This window comes from Scardinius erythrophthalmus (genome assembly GCF_964197995.2).
Source record: "Scardinius erythrophthalmus genome assembly, chromosome: 7".
Taxonomy (NCBI): Eukaryota; Metazoa; Chordata; class Actinopteri; order Cypriniformes; family Leuciscidae; genus Scardinius; species Scardinius erythrophthalmus.
Window position 1 is genome coordinate 567,046 of NC_138227.1, and position 27,019 is coordinate 594,064.

The 27,019-nt window shown below is 45.4% G+C and overlaps 1 protein-coding gene across 1 annotated transcript in view; it reads right to left on the bottom strand.

The window, feature by feature from the left end:
* Positions 1 to 26,731, bottom strand: part of lsamp (limbic system associated membrane protein) — a 316,255-nt gene extending 289,524 nt beyond the window's left edge. The window contains exon 1 of the mRNA XM_081371603.1: positions 26,612 to 26,731. Within this exon, the coding sequence (XP_081227729.1) occupies positions 26,612 to 26,675 (64 nt within the window). The 5' untranslated portion in view covers positions 26,676 to 26,731. The remainder of the gene's footprint in view (positions 1 to 26,611) is intronic.
* Positions 26,732 to 27,019: the final 288 nt, after the last annotated feature.

Consider the following 27,019-nt stretch of genomic DNA (forward strand, 5'->3'; position numbering starts at 1 on the left):
GAAGGCCAGATTCATTGAAACACACACACACACACACACACAGATTCAGCTTCATTCAATAACGTCATCTGAGAGACCTGTGAATGACAGCTGCCAATCAAACCTGAGTGACAGCAGAAGTGAATTCAGACAATAATCTCAGCCATAAAACTGACAATTCAGCAAAAACATAATCAGAGGCACAGCGGCATGTCTCTACGAGTTTATGTTTCTTCTGTGATATAATGACTGTTCACAGATGAGAACAATCAAAAACATGTTCATCTGAAGTGTGGCGGCACACACACACAGAGAGAGAGAGAGAGAGAGAGAGACAGAGAAACAGGACGGTGTGTTTATTCTGTCTGTGGAAAAACGCGAACAGCAGAAACATTACTGTGTGTTTCAGCAATAATCACTCATTCAACATAAAGCCTCCTGGATCTCACACACACACGAGAGAACATGAGAGATAATAAGAGGGTGTTCGGCTCAGAGATCTGCACACCAGCATTCTTCAGATGCAGCGTTCACACTGATTACACGAGCCGCTCTAACAGAGAGTCGCACCAGAGTTCACTCAGTGTGTCCACACCCCGAAACCCCAGAAGCCTGCAGTCTCAGCTGTGGCTCTTCACTGTCAGTCAGTGGGAAATAGGAAATCTGTTAACATTTATTCAGTATTTTTATGCCTTGTTGACCCACATCAGATGTGCATTTTCATCCAAGAAGAACAAGACTTTTAATGAGAGCTGCAAGAAATTCCGCTGGATTAAAACTTCCTAGCTGTCATCGAGATTTCTGACCTTATGCAAAACAGTTTCCGAAGCTCCGCCAGTCATTAACTATCAGAGAGAGAGAGAGAGACAGAGAGGGAGAGAGAGAGACAGAGAGGGAGAGAGAGAGACAGAGACAGAGACAGAGAGAGAGAGAGAGAGAGAGACAGAGAGAGAGAGAGAGAGAGGTATATACGGGTGGTCTGAGAATTCAAGGGTAAGATGTTTTATTTTACTCAACGCTCAGGAGGAAACAGTGAGTCTATTTCAGGTGTAGAATCAGGTCATCTCCAATAGAAACAGCCTGATGTGCTTCATCTTGTGCACAAAATCTAGATTAAAGGAGTGAGAAGATTTCATCTGTAATAAAACGGGATGATTTTAACTTCACACTCCACAGAATCACAGAGTGAAGGAAAGGAACACACAGATGTGCGAAGCTTTCAACTCAGTATAACACTGCTCAAATATACTATTACCATTATAAACACTTCTGGTAATATGCAAGTACGATGTGATCATGGCAGCCGGCCCACAGGTCCTCCGCCCCATCGCTCTCTCCTCTACTTCTATCCTCCTATTCTCCCAGGGCCAGCTCAAGGCTAGGCTACATCTCTCAACAGTGCAGGAGTTTGGTGGCTGCAGCCGGGCATCAGATGGGCACCCCCCTTCCTTAGTGTTTCGTCGATCTAAGCCCATAACCCCTCGGGGGGGGCTCGACAGCAGATCCAGCGTCCTGGATGACCACCACCCAACTCTAAGCCAACTCTTAGTCCTTCAACAGCTGTGCTCTGCCACCGCACCTCCAGTTAGATGCTGTTTCCACCTGTTCAGAGACATTGCCTATCAGCCGGTTCCTGGCCATCCCTTCAATCCCCAACAATCCAAGGGTTCTCCAGAGCCACTGTCCAGCAAAACCTCTCCAGCCGACCTCTACTGGCAGATTCCAGGCCTTACATCCTTCTTGCTGGCTCTCGAGGATAAGGCCTTGATATTTGTGCCTCCTCCATCCTCTCTTCCCAGGGTACTGTTAAATGTAAATTCTGAGTTTTTGGCCCAGTTTGCTCCCTTAACATGTAAGCTTTCATGTCAAAATATAAAATATGTCAACATTACACATTATGCTGGTTATTTCATTATATTTTGTCAACTTGCACCAGAAATAACCAAAAGTTAGCATGCTAACGCAAGCTCCCGTGCCGTCTTTATTCACAGAAACATGTCATGCCTGTTATCATTGTAGAGATCTCAGTCTCCTACACAGCGCTGTCTAATCCAAAGATGGGCATTTCCTTTGAAGAAATAACCAACCGTGAAAGTTTGTCGGGGAATCTACAGCCAAAAACCACATCTGACTGGTCGATGTGAACTTCCGACTACGTGATACACACTGCCGCTTCCTTGTTTATTCTTCGCCTGAGAGAAAATGCCAGCTCATAAACGATCACAGACAAGACGGCAACAGCTGTCACTTGCAAGAGCTAGTAAAAAGAAAGTCAACAACAACAGATTAGACGATGAAACCCCGTCAGCGAGTGCCTCATCACGTAAGCTTTCATTAGGAAAGGGAAAGGGAGAGTCTGTTGGAGGGAATGACAGCTGCGCCACACAGGAATGGCTCATAATTCACGTCGCATGATTGAACGAATTAGCCAGTGGTTTGTTTTGTCCTAAATGTGCTGGATCAGGGCTGAAAATGACATGGATCCACAGAATCATGGGTTCTGTAGCAGTGTGTTGCTGGAGTGTAGTCTGTGTGAGAGAGAAGTGTTCACACATCTACCGTCTGCAAGACGAGTCCAGGAATGACGTTGCATTTGATGTGAATGTGCAGATGGTGCTCTTCGCACGTGAGTTAGGCATGGGGTGTGAAGCTCTCAAAAAATCAGCAATGTGTTGGGGATTCCTACCCTTCATCTTAAGACTCCTACCCTTCATCTTAAGACTCCTACCCTTCATCTTAAGACTCCTACCCTTCATCTTAAGACTCCTACCCTTCATTGGGGATTCCTACTCTTCATCTTAAGACTCCTATCCTTCATCAGAGACACAACAGAAAAGTGACAGGTATGAAAAAGGCTGAGCCAGAAAACCGAGCAGTGTAGTGTCTAAATGCCAAATGCTTTTGTCTTGTGGATAGTGTCAGAAGTGAGAGTAAAATATTAACAAATACATTTTATTATATTCAATATATATTGTTGGACAGATTTACACATATCATGGACAATAAAATCATATTAGAGTCCACTGTCTATTACAAAATAATTTAAGTTATACAGTATGTGCACTACGAATAAAACCTGATTAAATCAATGTTTATTTATAACGGTATTTGTTTCAGTGTAGTTGCAGAAATTGAGGTTTCACATCAAATTATGGCATCGGTGTGCGCATTGACATCCTTACAGGTCTAGTAATAGACTTTGAGCTCTCGTCCTCCTACTGTCATGCATGTGCCTTAAAGAAAAGTGCCAAGCGAGAAGGAAAAATAACAGGCCAGAAATTTGAAAGCTGGAAGGAGACACACACTGACGGTGCTAAAAATGTTGCAGGCTCAAGTAAAGCAGTGGAGCAGGGGGCCAGGTCAGTCAGTCGTCTCCAGCCGCGATATACTGAGATGCTGTCAGATGGAGATAGTGCTGCATTTAAGGAGGTGGTTGCCCTCAGCCCATGAAATTGTGAAATTGGAGTGCATAAATCATGCCCACACGTGCATGGGTACAGCACTTAGGAAACTAGGTAAATTAGGTAAATTGGGGGTAAGGGTCTGGGCAAGGTGACTGCCCCTAAATGTAAGGCTTTGCACAGTTTTTTTACAGGGGGGCTATTATTACCAACCAGGACTCCGTGGACTAAATGAAAGCTGAGATCTGGGCAGATCTCCTTCACAACATGTCTAGTGATGACAATCCATTACATACGAGGTGCAGTCCACCGTGGTGTTGGAGAATGGAGAAACACCAGAGTCCCACAAGCATCACACTAAGAACTTACTGTCACGTCAAGTGGGAAAGAAGCTTCTCCCTGTGTCCCACCGCATGTCCAGCGCTTCTTCCCTGTGTCCCACCGCATGTCCAGCGCTTCTTCCCTGTGTCCCACCGCATGTCCAGCGCTTCTTCCCTGTGTCCCACCACATGTGTCCCACCGCATGTCCAGCGCTTCTTTCCTGTGTCCCACCACATGTCCAGCGCTTCTTCCCTGTGTCCCACCGCATGTCCAGCGCTTCTTTCCTGTGTCCCACCACCACATGTCCAGCGCTTCTTCCCTGTGTCCCACCGCATGTCCAGCGCTTCTTCCCTGTGTCCCACCACATGTCCAGCGCTTCTTTCCTGTGTCCCACCGCATGTCCAGCGCTTCTTCCCTGTGTCCCACCGCATGTCCAGCGCTTCTTCCCTGTGTCCCACCGCATGTCCAGCGCTTCTTCCCTGTGTCCCACCGCATGTCCAGCGCTTCTTCCCTGTGTCCCACCGCATGTCCAGCGCTTCTTTCCTGTGTCCCACCACATGTCCAGCGCTTCTTTCCTGTGTCCCACCGCATGTCCAGCGCTTCTTTCCTGTGTCCCACCGCATGTCCAGCGCTTCTTCCCTGTGTCCCACCGCATGTCCAGCGCTTCTTCCCTGTGTCCCACCGCATGTCCAGCGCTTCTTCCCTGTGTCCCACCGCATGTCCAGCGCTTCTTCCCTGTGTCCCACCGCATGTCCAGCGCTTCTTCCCTGTGTCCCACCGCATGTCCAGCGCTTCTTCCCTGTGTCCCACCGCATGTCCAGCGCTTCTTCCCTGTGTCCCACCGCATGTCCAGCGCTTCTTCCCTGTGTCCCACCGCATGTCCAGCGCTTCTTCCCTGTGTCCCACCGCATGTCCAGCGCTTCTTCCCTGTGTCCCACCTCATGTCCAGCGCTTCTTCCCTGTGTCCCACCGCATGTCCAGCGCTTCTTTCCTGTGTCCCACCGCATGTCCAGCGCTTCTTCCCTGTGTCCCACCGCATGTCCAGCGCTTCTTTCCTGTGTCCCACCGCATGTCCAGCGCTTCTTCCCTGTGTCCCACCGCATGTCCAGCGCTTCTTCCCTGTGTCCCACCGCATGTCCAGCGCTTCTTCCCTGTGTCCCACCGCATGTCCAGCGCTTCTTCCCTGTGTCCCACCGCATGTCCAGCGCTTCTTCCCTGTGTCCCACCGCATGTCCAGCGCTTCTTTCCTGTGTCCCACCGCATGTCCAGCGCTTCTTCCCTGTGTCCCACCGCATGTCCAGCGCTTCTTTCCTGTGTCCCACCGCATGTCCAGCGCTTCTTCCCTGTGTCCCACCGCATGTCCAGCGCTTCTTCCCTGTCCCCCACCGCATGTCCAGCGCTTCTTCCCTGTCCCCCACCGCATGTCCAGCGCTTCTTTCCTGTGTCCCACCGCATGTCCAGCGCTTCTTCCCTGTGTCCCACCGCATGTCCAGCGCTTCTTTCCTGTGTCCCACCGCATGTCCAGCGCTTCTTCCCTGTGTCCCACCGCATGTCCAGCGCTTCTTCCCTGTGTCCCACCGCATGTCCAGCGCTTCTTCCCTGTGTCCCACCGCATGTCCAGCGCTTCTTTCCTGTGTCCCACCGCATGTCCAGCGCTTCTTTCCTGTGTCCCACCGCATGTCCAGCGCTTCTTCCCTGTGTCCCACCGCATGTCCAGCGCTTCTTCCCTGTGTCCCACCGCATGTCCAGCGCTTCTTCCCTGTGTCCCACCGCATGTCCAGCGCTTCTTTCCTGTGTCCCACCGCATGTCCAGCGCTTCTTCCCTGTGTCCCACCGCATGTCCAGCGCTTCTTCCCTGTGTCCCACCGCATGTCCAGCGCTTCTTCCCTGTGTCCCACCGCATGTCCAGCGCTTCTTCCCTGTGTCCCACCGCATGTCCAGCGCTTCTTCCCTGTGTCCCACCGCATGTCCAGCGCTTCTTCCCTGTGTCCCACCGCATGTCCAGCGCTTCTTCCCTGTGTCCCACCGCATGTCCAGCGCTTCTTTCCTGTGTCCCACCGCATGTCCAGCGCTTCTTCCCTGTGTCCCACCGCATGTCCAGCGCTTCTTTCCTGTGTCCCACCGCATGTCCAGCGCTTCTTCCCTGTGTCCCACCGCATGTCCAGCGCTTCTTTCCTGTGTCCCACCGCATGTCCAGCGCTTCTTTCCTGTGTCCCACCGCATGTCCAGCGCTTCTTTCCTGTGTCCCACCGCATGTCCAGCGCTTCTTCCCTGTGTCCCACCGCATGTCCAGCGCTTCTTCCCTGTGTCCCACCGCATGTCCAGCGCTTCTTTCCTGTGTCCCACCGCATGTCCAGCGCTTCTTTCCTGTGTCCCACCGCATGTCCAGCGCTTCTTTCCTGTGTCCCACCGCATGTCCAGCGCTTCTTTCCTGTGTCCCACCGCATGTCCAGCGCTTCTTTCCTGTGTCCCACCGCATGTCCAGCGCTTCTTTCCTGTGTCCCACCGCATGTCCAGCGCTTCTTCCCTGTGTCCCACCGCATGTCCAGCGCTTCTTCCCTGTGTCCCACCGCATGTCCAGCGCTTCTTCCCTGTGTCCCACCGCATGTCCAGCGCTTCTTCCCTGTGTCCCACCGCATGTCCAGCGCTTCTTTCCTGTGTCCCACCGCATGTCCAGCGCTTCTTCCCTGTGTCCCACCGCATGTCCAGCGCTTCTTCCCTGTGTCCCACCGCATGTCCAGCGCTTCTTCCCTGTGTCCCACCACATGTGTCCCACCGCATGTCCAGCGACAGTTTGCAACAGGAGATGAGTGCCTCAACTCGGTCATATGGGCCGATGTCCAGGAACAGTATTTGTGGGGAGAAGCAGGGTTGAGGCTTTTAATGAAGGTGCCTCTGCCATGCTGGCTGTCATGGATAAGATGTGGCTTCAGTGTACAGTTATCACTGTAAATACATGCAGTTACACTGACTTGGTTAGACTGTCAAAAGTAAACATTTATCAGTCCAGCCGGTGAAACGCTGGCGCCAAAACGTAAGTACAGCCAAAAAGGTGAAAACACACCGACAGGAGATCGAAGAGGGCCTACATATGGAGCAGGCGTGGACATTTGGGCTGTAAACAGACCGGGAGTTAGTTATAGATGGACATACAACAAACAGGGACAGTTCGTTCGCAGTTTTGTGACTGTTGTTATTTGTGTTTGTTATGGTAGTTCTCGTCAGCTTAAAGGGTCATGAAACCCAAAACCAAATTTTCTGAGATTTTAACAGAGGTATGTGTGTTGAAGACCATTGAAGACAATGTTAGCATCTGTTAGATTTAATAGTAGGAGGAAAATGGTTAAATTTTAGTTTTTTTTTTAAGGTTTAAATCTTCATCGTGTCCAGGTCACAGGCTGTGACGTGGCAGAGCACTATAGTACTTTGATGACTCATCGGTGTCTCATTATTATTCATGTACTGAGTTTTCTTATCCAATGAGAAGACACTTTCTCTTAATTATTTATGACACCACGTGGAACTTTCCAATGACAGACATGTCAAGCTGTGATATCGCGTAGTAGATGAGAGAGGCAATGATGGGACGCGCGTTTGTTTTCGTGGTGCAAAAGTTCCAGTGCATCTTTCCCCGCGATGCTGCCCGGGCTAGACTAACCCTAACCCTAACCCAAACCCTAACCCTGGCCATCAACCACGGACACATCTAAACTATGTGTGTGTAGCAACCACTCAACTGGAGAATGGTGGACTTCGGCCTTGTACACCAATGCAGGTTTCATCTTGCGAGTGATGCGGTCCTGAGGACTTTTCTGTCGCTTCAGAGGTGTGTGTGTGTGTGTATGTGTGTCTAAAATGTAACCCTGACCGTTTTACTTGCCTTTTGTTAAATAATCACTCGTTATTAAAATTTAGATATTTTGATAATTCTATGTCACTGTCCATCTTTATTATTTGGGTTTAGGGGGCGTGTAGATCTAGGCTATGTACGGAATGTTTTTTGTTTTGTTTGTTTAGTTTTTTTACCAGAAAATGCATTATTTTCAAATATATGCATTTATAGTGTGTATATAAACAAATATATATTTTATAATGACATAATTATACATATACATGTATATTTATATGTTTTAAATACAATTATGATTACTGTAGGCTAATATATGTAGCAGGGCATTCAGTTACTTTTGAAAGGACAAAAATAAGGTGTCCGTGTATTTCATTAGACTTTAACTTTGCCAGCTATAAAAAAATCTAGCATTTCCTCACCTTTTACCACTGATTTTTATTGACAGTCGATATGCATGGGCCACTGGCGATGATACTCCAAAAAAACATGGCGAAAATTAAGGCTATTGTCAGTAGTTATTAATTTACTAAAGCACAACATGAGATATCCAGAATCCCCTCGGTAAAAGCCCTTTCATCTAATCTGTCAACAAATAGAACCAAGAATTTTAAACTTGGTCCTTTCCAATTTCCAGATTTTGTTTTTGAAATGTATGCAAATGTGTGCATATTTAAGTATATATGGCCTCATTTGCATATTAAAACATTAATTTACACAAAACTTGTAATACATTTTTTTCTTATGTTTATGCCAGTAATAAACGAGAGAAGTTTCACAGTGATATCTTCTAATTTAAAAAAAAAAATCCCTATTCACCAGTAGTGTCTCGCCTTAAGTAAATCAGTTTATTATACCAAAAGTACAATCGCAGTGTATTTATATTAAGTACATAAATGTGTAAATGTATGTGTAGTATACTTAGCACAAATACATTTTAGAATATTTGTTTTTCACAAAGGTACTTCAGACAGATTTGGCATTAATAAACATCATAGAGAGACAAAGCAATTATTATAATAAAGATTAGGCCTATATGGTCCAGTTTGAGTTCCTGAAATATCCTTCACTCTTACTCTGCTTTTACCGCTAATGCTCCTTCTCTTTAATGGCTTTTATAGACTGAGAGACTGGTTTTCATCTAATATGATTTCACCTCCATTTCATAGACTTGTATCTAAAGCAGATCCAGGAACATTATGTGAGGATGACGTTTGGTTATCAGCTGATATTGTCCAGATCTCTCTGAAGTCTTACTGTACTTCAGTGATGCATCACCATGTTTAACTCCCTCTAAAGACACGAACACTGGACACGCGCTGAGACTTCCAGTAGTGCTGAATCATGGGAAATGATCTGACAAAACTGTTATTTTATTAAAACGGTGAAATATCTTAGTTCCTTTGATCATGCTTTACCACACAAAATGAGCAAATGAAAAAATAATTAAAATTCATAACTACATTTTTGGTTCAAATGGCAGTTTTGGTCTCACGGTTTTGGTTCAAAATGTTTTTTTCTTTATAAAAGAACAATAATTTCAAATATATGCATTCATTTCAGTTAATAATATATAAATAATATCACACATATTGCAATTTCTTCCAGTCTAAGACATGATTCTGGGAACATCTGGAGTCTGAGAGAAATCCTCAGATTGTGGTTTGCGGTAATGTGTGTTTGATCAGATGAGTCTCAGCAGAAATGAGTGTGTGTTGAGAGATTTCCCTCTGTAGAGACAGCAGCTCTTCTCTACATCAGCCTGAGTCAAACAAGCATCTACTCACTGAGAGACACAGATCACAAACAGAAGAAGAGATACAGCAGAATTAAACTAGTCTTGACCAGCCCGTACGGAAGGCCAACCTGGACACGACGACAGCGCAGTCCTGAAGTGTCCACCAGTCTCTGTACAGATGAAACACTGTCAAAGTCATTCCAGTTCGCATGGATACGCGGAAGCGACAAAAAAATTCTGTATTATGAATTTTAAAGGCCAGACAAGTAATTTGGTGAGGTCCATTTCTAAAGAAAGACTACACGCCTGCGCACATATATATTCAAACACGGACCTCTATAGACTAAACGTGATGCGCATGTGCACGCCGTCAGCGCTTCACAGATTCACGTATTCATAAAATTTACGTGGAGATGATAACGTTTTTCACAGTTTGCGTTCTCGAGCTCCAAACACTGTTGTGTGCAAATGAACAGCCAGAACACATTAAGAGTTGTGTATTTTCTGTGAGAACGGTGTGAGTTAGCGGCTGCTAAGTTAATAACTAGCCTAATGATCTTTACAACGGAAGTGAACCAATCAAAACTAACTCTATCTGGACAATAACTTTATTCTAGAGCTGCTGTAAAGCCTAAACACTCTCTGTTACTGTAATCTCCTGTTATCACTGTAAAGCTGCTGTGGAACATCTATATTGTTAAAGCGCTGTATAAATGAAGGAGACTTGACTAAAGCGGCCACTCTCTCCACACAGATTCTGCTGGCGTCTCTAACACCCGAGACACATTAGCATACACTGAAGTTGAGCTTCGTCCCTTCGTCATCTCGTCTCACAGCAACTGTTCTGGTTTAATAACTCGCTCTCAAGAGCCATGCGACTCTCTTTAGCAGCGGTAAAACAGTTTTCTGTAGAGAGCCCTGTCCTAGAGAAGACACAGACTCCAGCCCTGAACGCATCCCAACAGACCTGAGAGGAAAACCAGACCATCTGAGAGGAAAACCAGACCATCTGAGAGGAAAACCAGACCATCTGAGAGGAAAACCAGACCACCTGAGAGGAAAACCAGACCAGCTGAGAGTGTTGGCTGACATTTACATTTATGCATTCAGCAGACAGTTTTATCCAAAGCAACAATAGAGGAGCATGAGCAATTCATCACAGCCTTCAGAAACATACAGCATAAACCAGCATGGATTACATGTGAGTGTGTGTGTGTGTGTGTGCGTGCGTCTGTGTGAGCGTGCGTGTGTGTGTGTGAGAGAGAGAGAGAGAGAGAGAGAGAGAGAGAGAGAGAGAGAGAGAGAGAGAGAGAGAGAGAGAGAGAGACAGACAGAGTGTGTGATTAGCGCTGGGCTTAAGCGGTTTTCTTTTTTTTGTCCACTGTCAGAATAATGGACAGCATTTGGGATTACCTGTCAATGTTTTTAAATGAGGTAAATGACAGAATAAGTTGAGTTAACACAACCTCTGGTAGAACAATCAATCATTCAGAGTCTGAAGAAGCCTGTGCCTGATCCACAGAATCAGTTCCTGTGTTCATGCATCAGCACTTGCATTACGAGCTCCGCACTGAATTATGGTTTACTTATTGACCGTTAATAACTCTTTTTAACATCACACGGGTTTAGTTTAGTTGTAGTTTAAGTTGTTAAGTTGATTGCCAATAAATATGTTTAATTCATGCAACTGCACTGACTTCACTACGTCCTCCTTTCATTAGTCGCGGCTTTGAATCAGTCCTGGGAAAAGTGGGGGCTCGTCCGGGATCAGAACAAGTTCCACTTTAAGAAGTCTTGCATTTCTATATTTACATACAATAATATAAATGATATAGCTAAATCTCTAATGACAGACACTTTATAATGGTCTATTTGCGCGCTTTAACCTTGCGCACAAGCAGATCCATTTCCTCACTCATTCAGTTTTTCCGCTTGACAATTCCGCTGTGTAAATAGCGAATCCGTCGTGGCGTGAGCGCAACTGGCTTTTAAAGGGAATGCGAGATGAGACCCTGATTGGTTTATTGCTCGTTACACCCAAAACACACCCATTACTCATTAAGAGAATAGAGACAACCTTTTTAGACCAGCGCCGGGAGCGCCGACCATTTGTCCCGTCGTTAAACTAGCAAATCTGGATGGTCTGTGCACTTGCTTTAGACCATGAGCATAGAACGTTAAAATTGAGGCCATTGTGTTCTTCTGAATGAGTATGTGTGTGTGTGTGTGTGTGTGTGTGTGTGTGTGTGTGTGTGTTGCTGAATCTCATGTCCACTGGAGTGGAGAGCAGCGAACGCATGACATGTTGCTTTAGAGAATTAGCATATAAATGAGCTCCTGCTTATCAACTCTATTTATGAGTCGATCCTGTTCCTCTCCAGCATTATTTCATCTGTGAGGATCCATGAAGCTGAGAATGCCAGTCTCAGAACCTCAGAACAAGAAAACACAGCAATTGCACAACCAGTACATCAACTAAGTGTAGCTTCAGGGAATATTCCTGGTTCAGTACAACTTAATCAAAGGTATTAGGTTAATTACCTTAAAAAAGTATTTCTACTCATCGCTTTTTTCTTATTAAAACAATGAAATAAATGAGGCACTTACAATTGGGGCTGGAACGACATGTCAACGTAATCGATTATGTCTTATTGTTAATTGTGGAATAATCATAAGATTACTCGATTAATCGGAAAAATAGATCAATAGAATAATCGACTGAAAAAATAATCATTAGTTCCAGCTCTTCTTACAATGAAGGCACTCGCATTATATGAAAAAAGAGATGGATTATTTTTCTAAACATCTTCACTTGAGTTCCACAGAAGAAAGACTCATGAGGGTGAGTAAATGATTAGAAAAGATTTATAATTTGTGTCCCTCAAACTTCACAGAGAAAGATCACTCTGAGTTCAGCAATCAGTAACAACCATCAGAACCATTTTGATCCAACCCGCACCTCTTCCTCTACTATTATGAGCAATTATTATGTCGTATTCAAAGATCATAATCTTAAATATAGCAAATTTCAATCAGTTATTTAAATGCACAATATGTAAGTTTTCACCACCAGAGGTCGTATGAAGGAGAGTGGAACGATGGGAGATTTTCACCATGCAGAGATGTGTGGAATTCATGAATCATAGACATTATATATCAGTTAATAAATTAGTTTTTGTATCACCTGTACGTTTAATCACACTATGTGTAATGAATTAGCTGCCCGGAACGTGAAATGTAATGCTATATTAGCCTGTTACTGATATGTGATTATTTGTCAGATGATTTGTGGGTTAATGCTGTGCAGTTTTACACGTTTAAAACAATCGTACTAAAAGTACATTTGAACAAACCCACAGTATTTGCAAAGTAATAGCTAAATATTTTGTATTTATCTGGCTCACTCATTGGCTGTGCTGCGGCAACTGCACATCCAATGGCGCGGGCGCCTCTGCGCATCACGCCATCACACGTCAGAGCCCGCCAAGGGGGCGCGGCCTTAGCCTATATTAGTCCCCGAAAAATGCCATTTTAGCAGGTTTAACGACTAAAGCCACAACTTGCCAGGTTACTATAGTGCGGCCGGCTACGCAATACTCATTCCCTACTCTCAGGGAACTGAGGTTACGATAGTAACCGAGTAGTTCCCTTTCGAACGGTCACTTTGTATTGCGAAGCTATACGCAGTGGGGACGCCACGCAAAACGCCGCACTATAAGTAACTGGTTGCCTTCTGCAGCTCTGGACCCCTCAACTCAGGATTTACACACAGTTCTACAGTATAAATTACTACACCTGCTGTTCATATTTACATAGGTCAGGTAGAAAATTTGTTTTAAAAGTTAATTTGATGAGAATTTGATTAGACCAAAATAAACAAGCTTTATGCATTTTGTTTGTGATTTGTGTCATGTATGACTATTGTGCATCTGACATAATACTGTTATGGTAAATGTGATGTCCTAATTATTAAATATAAAAATCGCAAATTTTTTCACAAATTTCTGGAAATTACCACCACAAAATCAGTCATTTTGATCGCAAAAATCACACAAAAAAATAGAGCGCCCCATTGAAACGGCCGCTAATGAGGAATCTATGTATTATATCCGAGGAACCGAGGATAGCGCGAATATATTACATCATTGATACGACAATGACCAGGGACGAGCCATTGTTTAAAACTGGAATTACAAATCCAAGGGAACTTTTGGGATAATGTACACAACTGCATGAAATATATCACACTGTGCAAGTGGTTTTTGGATATTTGATTACAAAAATCTTGCATATTGTGCCTTTAAGGTTAGGGTTAGGGTTACCTGTTGTATGAGAGATATACACACACATTATGTGCTAAACTCAGATAAATCTCTTCTCGAACTGACACAAACTGGCTCAACAAACAAAAAGAGCTGCTGAATATATATTTACATCGACATTACATTCAAAATGACTCTTGTAAACATCTATGTGTTTATTTCTAAATAAAATCAATCCAGCGTAATCACCCAGAGTGGTCTACATTCTCATTACATCTGTCCGGTGTACTTTAGACAAGGTAGAGGGATCTCAGTCCTCCTGCGGTGACCACACCAGTGTCTGGCTCTGCTAATGCGCTTCAGTCGCCCGACATCACATCAATTATTCACTAATGCTCGCATCACATCACGCAAATTACATTTAAATTGGTACACAAGCACTGGCGAGCCTCGGCGAGTGGATGTGGAGGACGGTGTCAGCGCAGACGTTCTGGTGGAAACCCACGAAACTCAGAGCCGACTCGATATCACTTTACATGACACACACACACACACACACGTCTTCATTCTTCATATCCACAAACTCTTTTATGTGACACTGAAGACTAATGGAGCTTCACAGGGAAAATTAATAAATATCGTTCTAAAATCTACTAAAATGGAGAATAGTTACTTTAAATTGGAAAAACATTTGAGAACATCACTGTTTGGTGACCTTGATGTACAAAAGAACTTTCTTTCAAACACAGAAACATTACTGAGTGCAAATGAGTTTCTTTTTATTTATTTTCCATCCACTGCAACATAGCTGTCGTTTCCAGCAATAACACACACACACACACACACACACACACACATCTTAGATGAGAAGTCATGAATATTCATCCTGGAAGGTTCACTTCATGAATATTTACATCTACTTTCCAACAGTTTTGCCAAAGCCATTTTCTTTGCCAAAAGAACTAATCAGTGAATCTGTGAATTGATTTGCGTTCAGAATTTCTACATTCACCAGTTCAGTGTCCTTCATCCATACAGAGATGGAGAAACAGGACAGTGTGTTTATTCTGTGTGTGGAGAGACACATCACTGTGTGTTTCATCAGTCATCACACACACACACGTTATTGAGGACATATAGAGCTAGATTTACACACACACACAATGATAATTCTACGCTGTTTTGAGCTGCTCTCGGTAGATTGTGTTGGTCATGATGGAAATAAACTGCTGCATCTGCGTTTAATTTGTGAATTGTCAGTAGATTCACACACAAACACACACACACACACACACACACACACACACCAGAACTTTCCACTCCCATCTGCACATAAATGGGTTTGCACTCTCACACTAATATGTGACCCTGGACCACAAAGCCAGTCTCATGGGACATTTGTTTTTAACTGAGATATATGAATCATCATCTGAAAGCTGAATAAATAATCTTTCCAGTGATGTGTGGTTTGTTATGATAGGACAATATTTGGTCGAGATACAACTATTGAACATCTGGAATCTGAGGGTGCAAGAAAATCAAAACATTGAGAAAATCTCCTTTAAAGTTGTGCATTAATGTTGTGCAGCACTCACACACACACATACATCTTTCATATATTTACGGTAGGAAATTTACAAAATATCTTCATGGAACATGATCTTTACTTAATATCCTCATGATTTTTAGCATTAAAGAAAAATGTATAATCTTGACCCATTCAGTGTATTGTTGGCTATTGCCACAGATAAACCCGTGCGACTCGAGACTGGGTTACTGATCCAGGGTCAGATGTGCCCTGATCCGACCCATACACTTACACTGTTTTTCTGGCAGGTTAAAGATATGTATATTATGCCCTAATCTGACCTCTGACCCCTAAACAAAACAGAAACCTGTGCAAGGTGAATATAAGCCTTTTTACCCAGTGAGGTCTGGCTCTAGCAGAATCACAATCAGCTTTTACTGCCAATACAACACGAGGATCTGTCCTGGGGCGCAGGAGCACCAAACAACGGGCTCACACACACACACACACACACACACACACACACACACCCTTCTCTTCCAGCGGTCATTGAACCGCAGAATGTTTGAGATGTTTGTATAATCCGGTCCTCGTCCCTGTGTTTTAACAGGTTGCCATGACAACTGCCTCCTCCACCCTTCCTCTGAATGTGTGTGTGATGTCTGAATGTCTGAATGTGTGTGTGATCTCTGAATGTCTGAATGTGTGTGTGATCTCTGAATGTCAGGAGTTTCTGTTCTCGACAGACGAACACACATGACCTTCGTGTCTGCTGTCCCGGGTCACGATCCCTCGAGACGCTCAACAAGACAGAGGTGGAGGATCAGGCTCACACACACACACACACACACACACACACACACACTCAAACTCACACACACACACACACACACACACACACACACACACACACTCAAACGCACAAGACAGAGGTGGAGGATCAGGCTCACACACACACACACACACACACACACACACACACACACACTCAAACTCACACACACACACACACACACACACACACACACTCAAACGCACAAGACAGAGGTGGAGGATCAGGCTCACACACACACACACACACACACACACACACACACACACACACACTCAAACGCACAAGACAGAGGTGGAGGATCAGGCTCACACACACACACACACACACACACACACACACACACACACACACACACACACACACTCAAACTCACACACACACACACACACACACACACACACACACACACACACACACACACACACACACACACTCAAACGCACAAGACAGAGGTGGAGGGATCAGGCTCACACACACACACACACACACACACACACACACACACACACACTCAAAGGCACAAGACAGAGGTGGAGGATCAGGCTCAAACACACACACACACACACACACACACACACACACACACACTCAAACTCTCTCACACACACACACACACACACACACTCAAACGCACAAGACAGAGGTGGAAGATCAGGCTCACACACACACACACACACACACACACTCAAACTCACACACACACTCAAACGCACAAGACAGAGGTGGAGGATCAGACTCACACACACACACACACACACACACACACACACACACACTCAAACGCACAAGACAGAGGTGGAGGATCAGACTCACTCACACACACACACACACACACACACACACACACACACACACACACTCAAACGCACAAGACAGAGGTGGAGGATCAGGCTCACACACACACACACACACACACACTCAAACGCACAAGACAGAGGTGGAGGATCAGGCTCACACACACACACACACACACTCAAACTCTCACACACACACACACACACACACACACACACACACACACACACTCAAACGCACAAGACAGAGGTGGAGGATCAGACTCACTCAAACACACACTCACACACACACACACACACACACGCACACACACACTCGCCCCTGAAAAGGTTAAGTTCGGGTTTTTCCAGGGCTCTGATTGGCCGCTGTGTTCATGTGCTCAGGTGTTTTCTCTGTATTAAAGTCCACACTGCTAGTAAACAGCACAACACGTTTTTCAGTCTGTAAATTAAATTAAAAAAAATTAGGGCTGCAACTAACGATTATTTTGATAATCGATTAATCGGTCGATTATTTTTACGATTAATCGATTAATCGGTTTATGTACTTATATTTTAGTTTTGCCCATTTTTTCCCAAGTAAATTATTAACAAAGGGTCTTTATCATTCAACATAGACTTTTTAGAGATTTGAACCATTTTGCATTGTCATATCCTCATCAAAAACATACCTGGAGTTGTGTTTTATTATGTGTTAGTAATCCTTTGTCGAACTCTTCTGCAATCAAAACACTGACCCATACGTACTCTAGCAAATTTCACAAGGAGATTTCAAATAATGTTTTCACCATGGCAGTCCTTAGGGCTCCTAAAGTAGTTTAGCATCCCGAACAAAGCTATTAAGGAATCTTGCAGAGTATATTTTCACGAAGAATAAGAATAAAACAGAATACAGTTGCAGTATTGCATTTTAACTGCTGTAAACACACAGCTTATTCCTGGGAAACAGCTTTATAGCTTATGCTGTGAAATCAATCAGAAAGTTGAAAGTAGCTCAACTTTATGGTAATGAGCTATGACGCGGTTCAGCGGCAAACGCCAGCAACCAATCGGAATATAGATGTCCTTCGCGCTGGCTGATTCTGGAGAAACATACGATGTAAACTCTCGTTCCTACCAAAACATTAGTTCCGAGAAAAAATTGCAGAGTTTAACCATCATAGAGTGAAAGTGTATCATTTGCATGTGTTTTTAAGTCCTGTCAGTTTAACAGTTTAGCGCTTGACAGGAAGAACGAGCAGAGAGAGAGAGAGAGAGAGAGAGAGAGAGAGAGAGAGAGAGAGAGAGAGAGAGAGAGAGAGAGAGAGAGAGCCCCGGCCGCGCGTGCGCACTCACCCGAGCGCTGTCTTGCTCTCTCTCTCCCTCGCGCATATTAATCACAATCAATTGATACGATGGTGTCGAAAAAAAAAGACATCTTTGGATGACTTCGTTCGATTAGTTTTATCTTCCGCTTTTTCTTTCTCGAGCTTACTCCACTGCCGCCTGCCTCCACCATCTCGCTGAATGCTGCAGAGAGACGCTGTGCAGGAAGCACGTGACATAAAACGAGGCCAGCTATTGGCTATTCGCTACTTCTCCTGCTGTACTGGCTGAGTAAAACCTCCGGTGGCTCATTACTGCCACACTTTGGTCACCGCAGATTTAAAATATGCACGAAATGAGCCTCTTACGGCAAATAAAAGTTATTTAGCAACTAATCGATGATTAAATTAGTTGACAACTATTTTAATAATTGATTTTAATCAATTAAATCGATTAGTTGTTTCAGCTCTAAAAAATTTGATGCTGATGCCTAAAGTAACCCTGGGAATAACCCTGGGAATAGTGTTGAAAGAACCGACCTGGGTATCTTAACATTTTTACAATGGTATTTCCCTCTAGCATACTGGGCGGATTCTTAAACACCTCTGATTGGCTGTTGTGCTCACACGCTCAACAGATAGGGCTCTGATTGGCCGTTGTGTTCATGTGCTCAACAGATAGGGCTCTGATTGGCCGTTGTGTTCATGTGCTCAACAGATATGTCTCTGATTGGCCGTTGTGTTCATGTGCTCAACAGATAGGGCTCTGGTTGGCCGTTGTGTTCAAATGGTCAACAGATATGTCTCTGATTGGCCGTTGTGTTCAAGTGGTCAACAGATATGTCTCTGATTGGCCGTTGTGCTCACACGCTCAACAGATAGGGCTCTGATTGGCCGTTGTGTTCATGTGCTCAACACATATGTCTCTGATTGGCCGTTGTGCTCACACGCTCAACAGATAGGGCTCTGATTGGCCGTTGTGCTCACACGCTCAACAGATATGTCTCTGATTGGCCATTGTGTTCACACGCTCAACAGATATGTCTCTGATTGGCCGTTGTGCTCACACGCTCAACAGATATGTCTCTGATTGGCCATTGTGTTCATGTGCTCAACAAATATGTCTCTGATTGGCCGCTGTGCTCACACGCTCAACAGATAGGGCTCTGATTGGCCGTTGTGTTCATGTGCTCAACAGATATGTCTCTGATTGGCCATTGTGCTCACACGCTCAACAGATATGTCTCTGATTGGCCGTTGTGTTCACGCGCTCAACAGATATGGCTCTGATTGGCCGTTGTGCTCACACGCTCAACAGATATGGCTCTGATTGGCCGTTGTGCTCACACGCTCAACAGATAGGGCTCTGATTGGCCGTTGTGCTCACGTGCTCAACAGATATGGCTCTGTTTGGCCGTTGTGTTCGTGTGCTCAACAGATAGGTCTCTGATTGGCCGTTGTGTTCATGCGCTCAACAGATATGTCTCTGATTGGCCGTTGTGTTCACGTGCTCAACAGATATGTCTCTGATTGGCCGTTGTGTTCATGCGCTCAACAGATATGTCTCTGATTGGCCGTTGTGCTCACGTGCTCAACAGATAGGGCTCTGATTGGCCGTTGTGTTCACGTGCTCAACAGATAGGGCTCTGATTGGCCGTTGTGTTCACGTGCTCAACAGATAGGGCTCTGATTGGCCGTTGTGTTCATGTGCTCAACAGATATGTCTCTGATTGGCCGTTGTGCTCACGTGCTCAACAGATAGGGCTCTGATTGGCCGTTGTGTTCACGTGCTCAACAGATAGGGCTCTGATTGGCCGTTGTGTTCATGCGCTCAACAGATATGTCTCTGATTGGCCGTTGTGCTCACGTGCTCAACAGATAGGGCTCTGATTGGCCGTTGTGTTCACGTGCTCAACAGATAGGGCTCTGATTGGCCGTTGTGTTCACGTGCTCAACAGATAGGGCTCTGATTGGCCGTTGTGTTCATGCGCTCAACAGATATGTCTCTGATTGGCCGTTGTGCTCACGTGCTCAACAGATAGGGCTCTGATTGGCCGTTGTGTTCACGTGCTCAACAGATAGGGCTCTGATTGGCCGTTGTGTTCACGTGCTCAACAGATATGTCTCTGATTGGCCGTTGTGTTCACGTGCTCAACAGATATGTCTCTGATTGGCCGTTGTGCTCACGTGCTCAACAGATAGGGCTCTGATTGGCCGTTGTGTTCACGTGCTCAACAGATAGGGCTCTGATTGGCCGTTGTGTTCACGTGCTCAACAGATAGGGCTCTGATTGGCCGTTGTGTTCACGTGCTCAACAGATATGTCTCTGATTGGCCGTTGTGTTCACGTGCTCAACAGATATGTCTCTGATTGGCCGTTGTGCTCACGTGCTCAACAGATAGGGCTCTGATTGGCCGTTGTGTTCACGTGCTCAACAGATAGGGCTCTGAATGGACGTTGTGTTCACGTGCTCAACAGATAGGGCTCTGAATGGCCGTTGTGTTCACGTGCTCAACAGATAGGGCTCTGAATGGCCGTTGTGTTCACGTGCTCAACAGATATGTCTCTGATTGGCCGTTGTGTTCACATGCTCAACAGATATGTCTCTGATTGGCCGTTGTGTTCACATGCTCAACAGATAGGGCTCTGAATGGCCGTTGTGTTCACGTGCTCAACAGATAGGGCTCTGATTGGCCGTTGTGTTCACATGCTCAACAGATAGGGCTCTGATTGGCCGTTGTGTTCATGTGCTCAACAGATGCAATGTTATGCTATGTTACCTCAGTTATTAAAAACAATAAAATTACAATATAATATCAATAAAACACATTGTAGGAACTATAACGTTAGAACATATATAGTCTCAGAGCTAGGCTTTACTCCTCATCACTCGTCACTCCCACTGTCCTCTGGGATATTCTCCATTATTCTGCATTATTATGGAGTGCTCAACCCATCTGACACTTGGCTATCGCTGTCAGCCATCTTGGATTAATGTCCAAGTAAGAAGAAGATTAATGTAAGAAGAAGAGGTTAGTCAATCACAGCACACTAGCAGAAGAAGAGGTTAGGTTGGGCTACTTCTCGGTTCAGGAACATTTAAAAGACTCAGCCTGAACTCTGCTGATGTTTGAGTCCTCCCATCTCTCGTCCTCAGATGAACTTAGTGTAGATATGAATTAAAGCAGTGGCGTTCCTGAGGACTGAGCACAACAACGCTTCCTAGCGTACACAACTAGCGCTCAGGTCTGCGTGTTTCTAACCTCTGCTTCCTGAAGCACGTTTACAGGAGCTGAGCAGAAAGTCAATAAATGGACAGACGAATGGAATCAGTCGCTCTCAGAGCAGAATTCATTTCCTTCCCTGTTCTCTCCGGCTCCATCAAAAGCAAACGTGCCTGACCGGAATAGATAATCACTACAGCTCTGATGCTCTGAATCACTGTCGCTCTGAAGCTCATGCTAATGCTAATGGACCAGATCAGCCGTGAGGGAACGCTCCAATCAGGGCTGGGCTAATATCGTGATCGATCCTGAGGACGTCCATGATCTACTCTTCACGCGAAGCGTAGAGATACACAACACACGCAAACGTCACACAACACATGCAAACATCACACAACACACGTAAATATCACACAACACACCCAAACGTCACACAACACACGTAAATATCACACAACACACCCAAACGTCACACAACACACGCAAACGTCACACAACACACGCAAACGTCACACAACACACGCAAACGTCACACAACACACGCAAACGTCACACAACACACCCAAACGTCACACAACACACGCAAACGTCACACAACACACCCAAACGTCACACAACACACGCAAACATCACACAACACATGTAAATATCACACAACACACCCAAACGTCACACAACACACGCAAACGTCACACAACACACGCAAACATCACACAACACATGTAAATATCACACAACACACCCAAACGTCACACAACACACCCAAACGTCACACAACACACGCAAACATCACACAACACATGTAAATATCACACAACACACCCAAACGTCACACAACACACGCAAACGTCACACAACACACGCAAACGTCACACAACACATGTAAATATCACACAACACACCCAAACGTCACACAACACACGCAAACATCACACAAAACACGCAAACGTCACACAACACACGCAAACGTCACACAACACACGCAAACATCACACAACACATGTAAATATCACACAACACACCCAAACGTCACACAACACACGCAAACGTCACACAACACACGCAAACATCACACAACACATGTAAATATCACACAACACACGCAAACGTCACACAACACACGCAAACGTCACACAACACACGCAAACGTCACACAACACACGCAAACGTCACACAACACACGCAAACGTCACACAACACACGCAAACGTCACACAACACACCCAAACGTCACACAACACACGCAAACGTCACACAACACACCCAAACGTCACACAACACACGCAAACGTCACACAACACACGCAAACATCACACAACACATGTAAATATCACACAACACACCCAAACGTCACACAACACACGCAAACGTCACACAACACACGCAAACATCACACAACACATGTAAATATCACACAACACACCCAAACGTCACACAACACACCCAAACGTCACACAACACACGCAAACATCACACAACACATGTAAATATCACACAACACACCCAAACGTCACACAACACACGCAAACGTCACACAACACACGCAAACGTCACACAACACACCCAAACGTCACACAACACACCCAAACGTCACACAACACACGCAAACATCACACAAAACACGCAAACGTCACACAACACACGCAAACGTCACACAACACATGCAAACATCACACAACACACGTAAATATCACACAACACACCCAAACGTCACACAACACACGTAAATATCACACAACACACCCAAACGTCACACAACACACAACACACGCAAACGTCACACGCAAACGTCACACAACACACGCAAACGTCACACAACACACGCAAACGTCACACAACACATGTAAATATCACACAACACATGTAAATATCACACAACACACCCAAACGTCACACAACACAACGCAAACGTCACACAACACATGCAAACGTCACACAACACACGCAAACGTCACACAACGCAAACGTCACACAACGCAAACGTCACACAACACACGCAAACGTCACACAACACACGCAAACGTCACACAACACACGCAAACGTCACACAACACACGCAAACGTCACACAACACACGCAAACGTCACACAACACACGCAAACGTCACACAACACACGCATTCGTCACACAACACACGCAAACGTCACACAACACACGCAAACGTCACACAACACATGTAAATATCACACAACACACCCAAACGTCACACAACACAACGCAAACGTCACACAACACATGCAAACGTCACACAACACACGCAAACGTCACACAACGCAAACGTCACACAACGCAAACGTCACACAACGCAAACGTCACACAACGCAAACGTCACACAACACACGCAAACGTCACACAACACACGCAAACGTCACACAACACACGCAAACGTCACACAACACACGCAAACGTCACACGCAAACGTCACACAACACACGCAAACGTCACACAACACACGCAAACGTCACACAACACATGTAAATATCACACAACACATGTAAATATCACACAACACACCCAAACGTCACACAACACAACGCAAACGTCACACAACACATGCAAACGTCACACAACACACGCAAACGTCACACAACGCAAACGTCACACAACACACGCAAACGTCACACAACACACGCAAACGTCACACAACACACGCAAACGTCACACAACACACGCAAACGTCACACAACACACGCAAACGTCACACAACACACGCAAACGTCACACAACACACGCAAACGTCACACAACACACGCAAACGTCACACAACACACGCATTCGTCACACAACACACGCAAACGTCACACAACACACGCAAACGTCACACAACACATGTAAATATCACACAACACACCCAAACGTCACACAACACAACGCAAACGTCACACAACACATGCAAACGTCACACAACACACGCAAACGTCACACAACGCAAACGTCACACAACGCAAACGTCACACAACACACGCAAACGTCACACAACACACGCAAACGTCACACAACACACGCAAACGTCACACAACACACGCAAACGTCACACAACACACGCAAACGTCACACAACACACGCTAACGTCACACAACACACGCAAACGTCACACAACACACGCAAACGTCACACAACACGCGCAAACGTCACACGCAAACGTCACACAACACACGCAAACGTCACACGCAAACGTCACACAACACACGCAAACGTCACACAACACACGCAAACGTCACACAACACACGCAAACGTCACACAACACACGCAAACGTCACACAACACACGCAAACGTCACACGCAAACGTCACACAACACACGCAAACGTCACACAACACACGCAAACGTCACACAACACATGTAAATATCACACAACACATGTAAATATCACACAACACACCCAAACGTCACACAACACAACGCAAACGTCACACAACACATGCAAACGTCACACAACACACGCAAACGTCACACAACACACGCAAACGTCACACAACGCAAACGTCACACAACGCAAACGTCACACAACACACGCAAACATCACACAACACACGCAAACGTCACACAACACACGCAAATGTCACACAACACACGCAAACGTCACACAACACACGCAAACGTCACACAACACACGCAAACGTCACACGCAAACGTCACACAACACACGCAAACGTCACACGCAAACGTCACACAACACACGCAAACATCACACAACACACGCAAACGTCACACAACACACGCAAACGTCACACAACACACGCAAACGTCACACAACACACGCAAACGTCACACAACACACGCAAACGTCACACGCAAACGTCACACAACACACGCAAACGTCACACAACACACGCAAACGTCACACAACACACGTAAATATCACACAACACATGTAAATATCACACAACACACCCAAACGTCACACAACACACCCAAACGTCACACAACACAACGCAAACGTCACACAACACACGCAAACGTCACACAACACACGCAAACGTCACACAACGCAAACGTCACACAACACACGCAAACGTCACACAACACACGCAAACGTCACACAACACACGCAAACGTCACACAACACACGCAAACGTCACACAACACACGCAAACGTCACACAACACACGCAAACGTCACACAACACACGCAAACGTCACACAACACACGCAAACGTCACACAACACACGCTAACGTCACACAACACACGCAAACGTCACACACAACACACGCAAACGTCACACAACACACGCAAACGTCACACAACACACGCAAACGTCACACAACACACGCAAACGTCACACAACACACCCAAACGTCACACAACACACGCAAACGTCACACAACACACGCAAACGTCACAAAACACACGCAAACGTCACACAACACACGCAAACGTCACACAACACACGCAAACGTCACACAACACACGCAAACGTCACACAACACACGCAAACGTCACGCAAACGTCAGACAACACACGCAAACGTCACACAACACATGCAAACGTCACACAACACACCCAAACGTCACACAACACACGCAAACGTCACACAACACACGCAAACGTCACACAACACACGCAAACGTCACGCAAACGTCACGCAAACGTCACACAACACTTTTTTCTTAGCTTGCATAATGGTAACTTCATGGAAGACAAAGAAAAATCTGGCTTAATAGCATTGTAAAGCCATGCTCTGATTTAAATGAGAGATAATTGAGTGTCTTTGGGTTCCAGAGTTTCTGTGCATCCTAATGAGCGCCTCTTTATCCTGAGAGGAAATCAATAGCACTAATGGACATAAGCAACATCATCAATAACATTACAAAGAAAAAACCCAGAGTTATTGCTCAGGCACCCTAGCTAATACACATACCTAGCCTGTGAGGTTTTTGTTTCTTTGTTGGGTTTTTAATAAATAATAAATAATCATCATCACTCCCGCTGACCAATGAAAGCTGACAGCAGGACCTGTTTGAAAGCTTCAGTGTGTTGGAGGTTCAAAGGTCACATGCAGGTGTAGTTCTGCATCAGATGCTCCTAAAGATCTCCAACAATAAACCCTGTTCGCTCTTCATCTCGACACTGTTTCTGATGGAGCCACTGCGATTCAGATCAATCTAGATTCATATCTATCCACAACATAATTCATATCTCAAGCACTCGCGGAACAAACTCCAGCACAGAGACAGGAGAAAGTCGAGAATAACCCAGGCTTATCAGCAATCAGAAATCTGTCCTGAAACACCACTAGACCGAAGTTATGAATGACACATCCTCTGTTTACGCTATGAACACACACACACACACACACACACACACCTCGCGCGCGCGAGCTCATCTGTGCTGCAGAAATAATAACACATCATGACAAAAGCGAATCAGATCTTACCTTCAAACCCGAAGAGTAGGAAAAATCCCGGGATGAAGATCGAGTGTATCCAAAAGCAGCTCATTTCGCCCGGTTCCGATGAACACAGATCTGCCCCGTGCGCGCGCGTGCGTGCGTGTGTGTGTGTGTGTGTGTGTGTGAATGTGTTCAGCTTCGGTTCGGTTCGGTAATGACAGCTCGTGCTCGTGCTCGTGTTCGGATGCTGCAGAGCTCTTCTCTTCTCACGCTTCTCTGGTGCTCTGCTGCCATCTAACGAAACACGCCAATGAAGCTCATTAATGATGAAAGACACGCACAGGTCTGCTGTCCTCTTTCATTCTCACGAACACATCTCTCTCTCTCTCTCTCTCTCTCGACCCTCTTTATATGCGATTCTGCTCAAACATTGAAAGGTAACTGCACTCATAT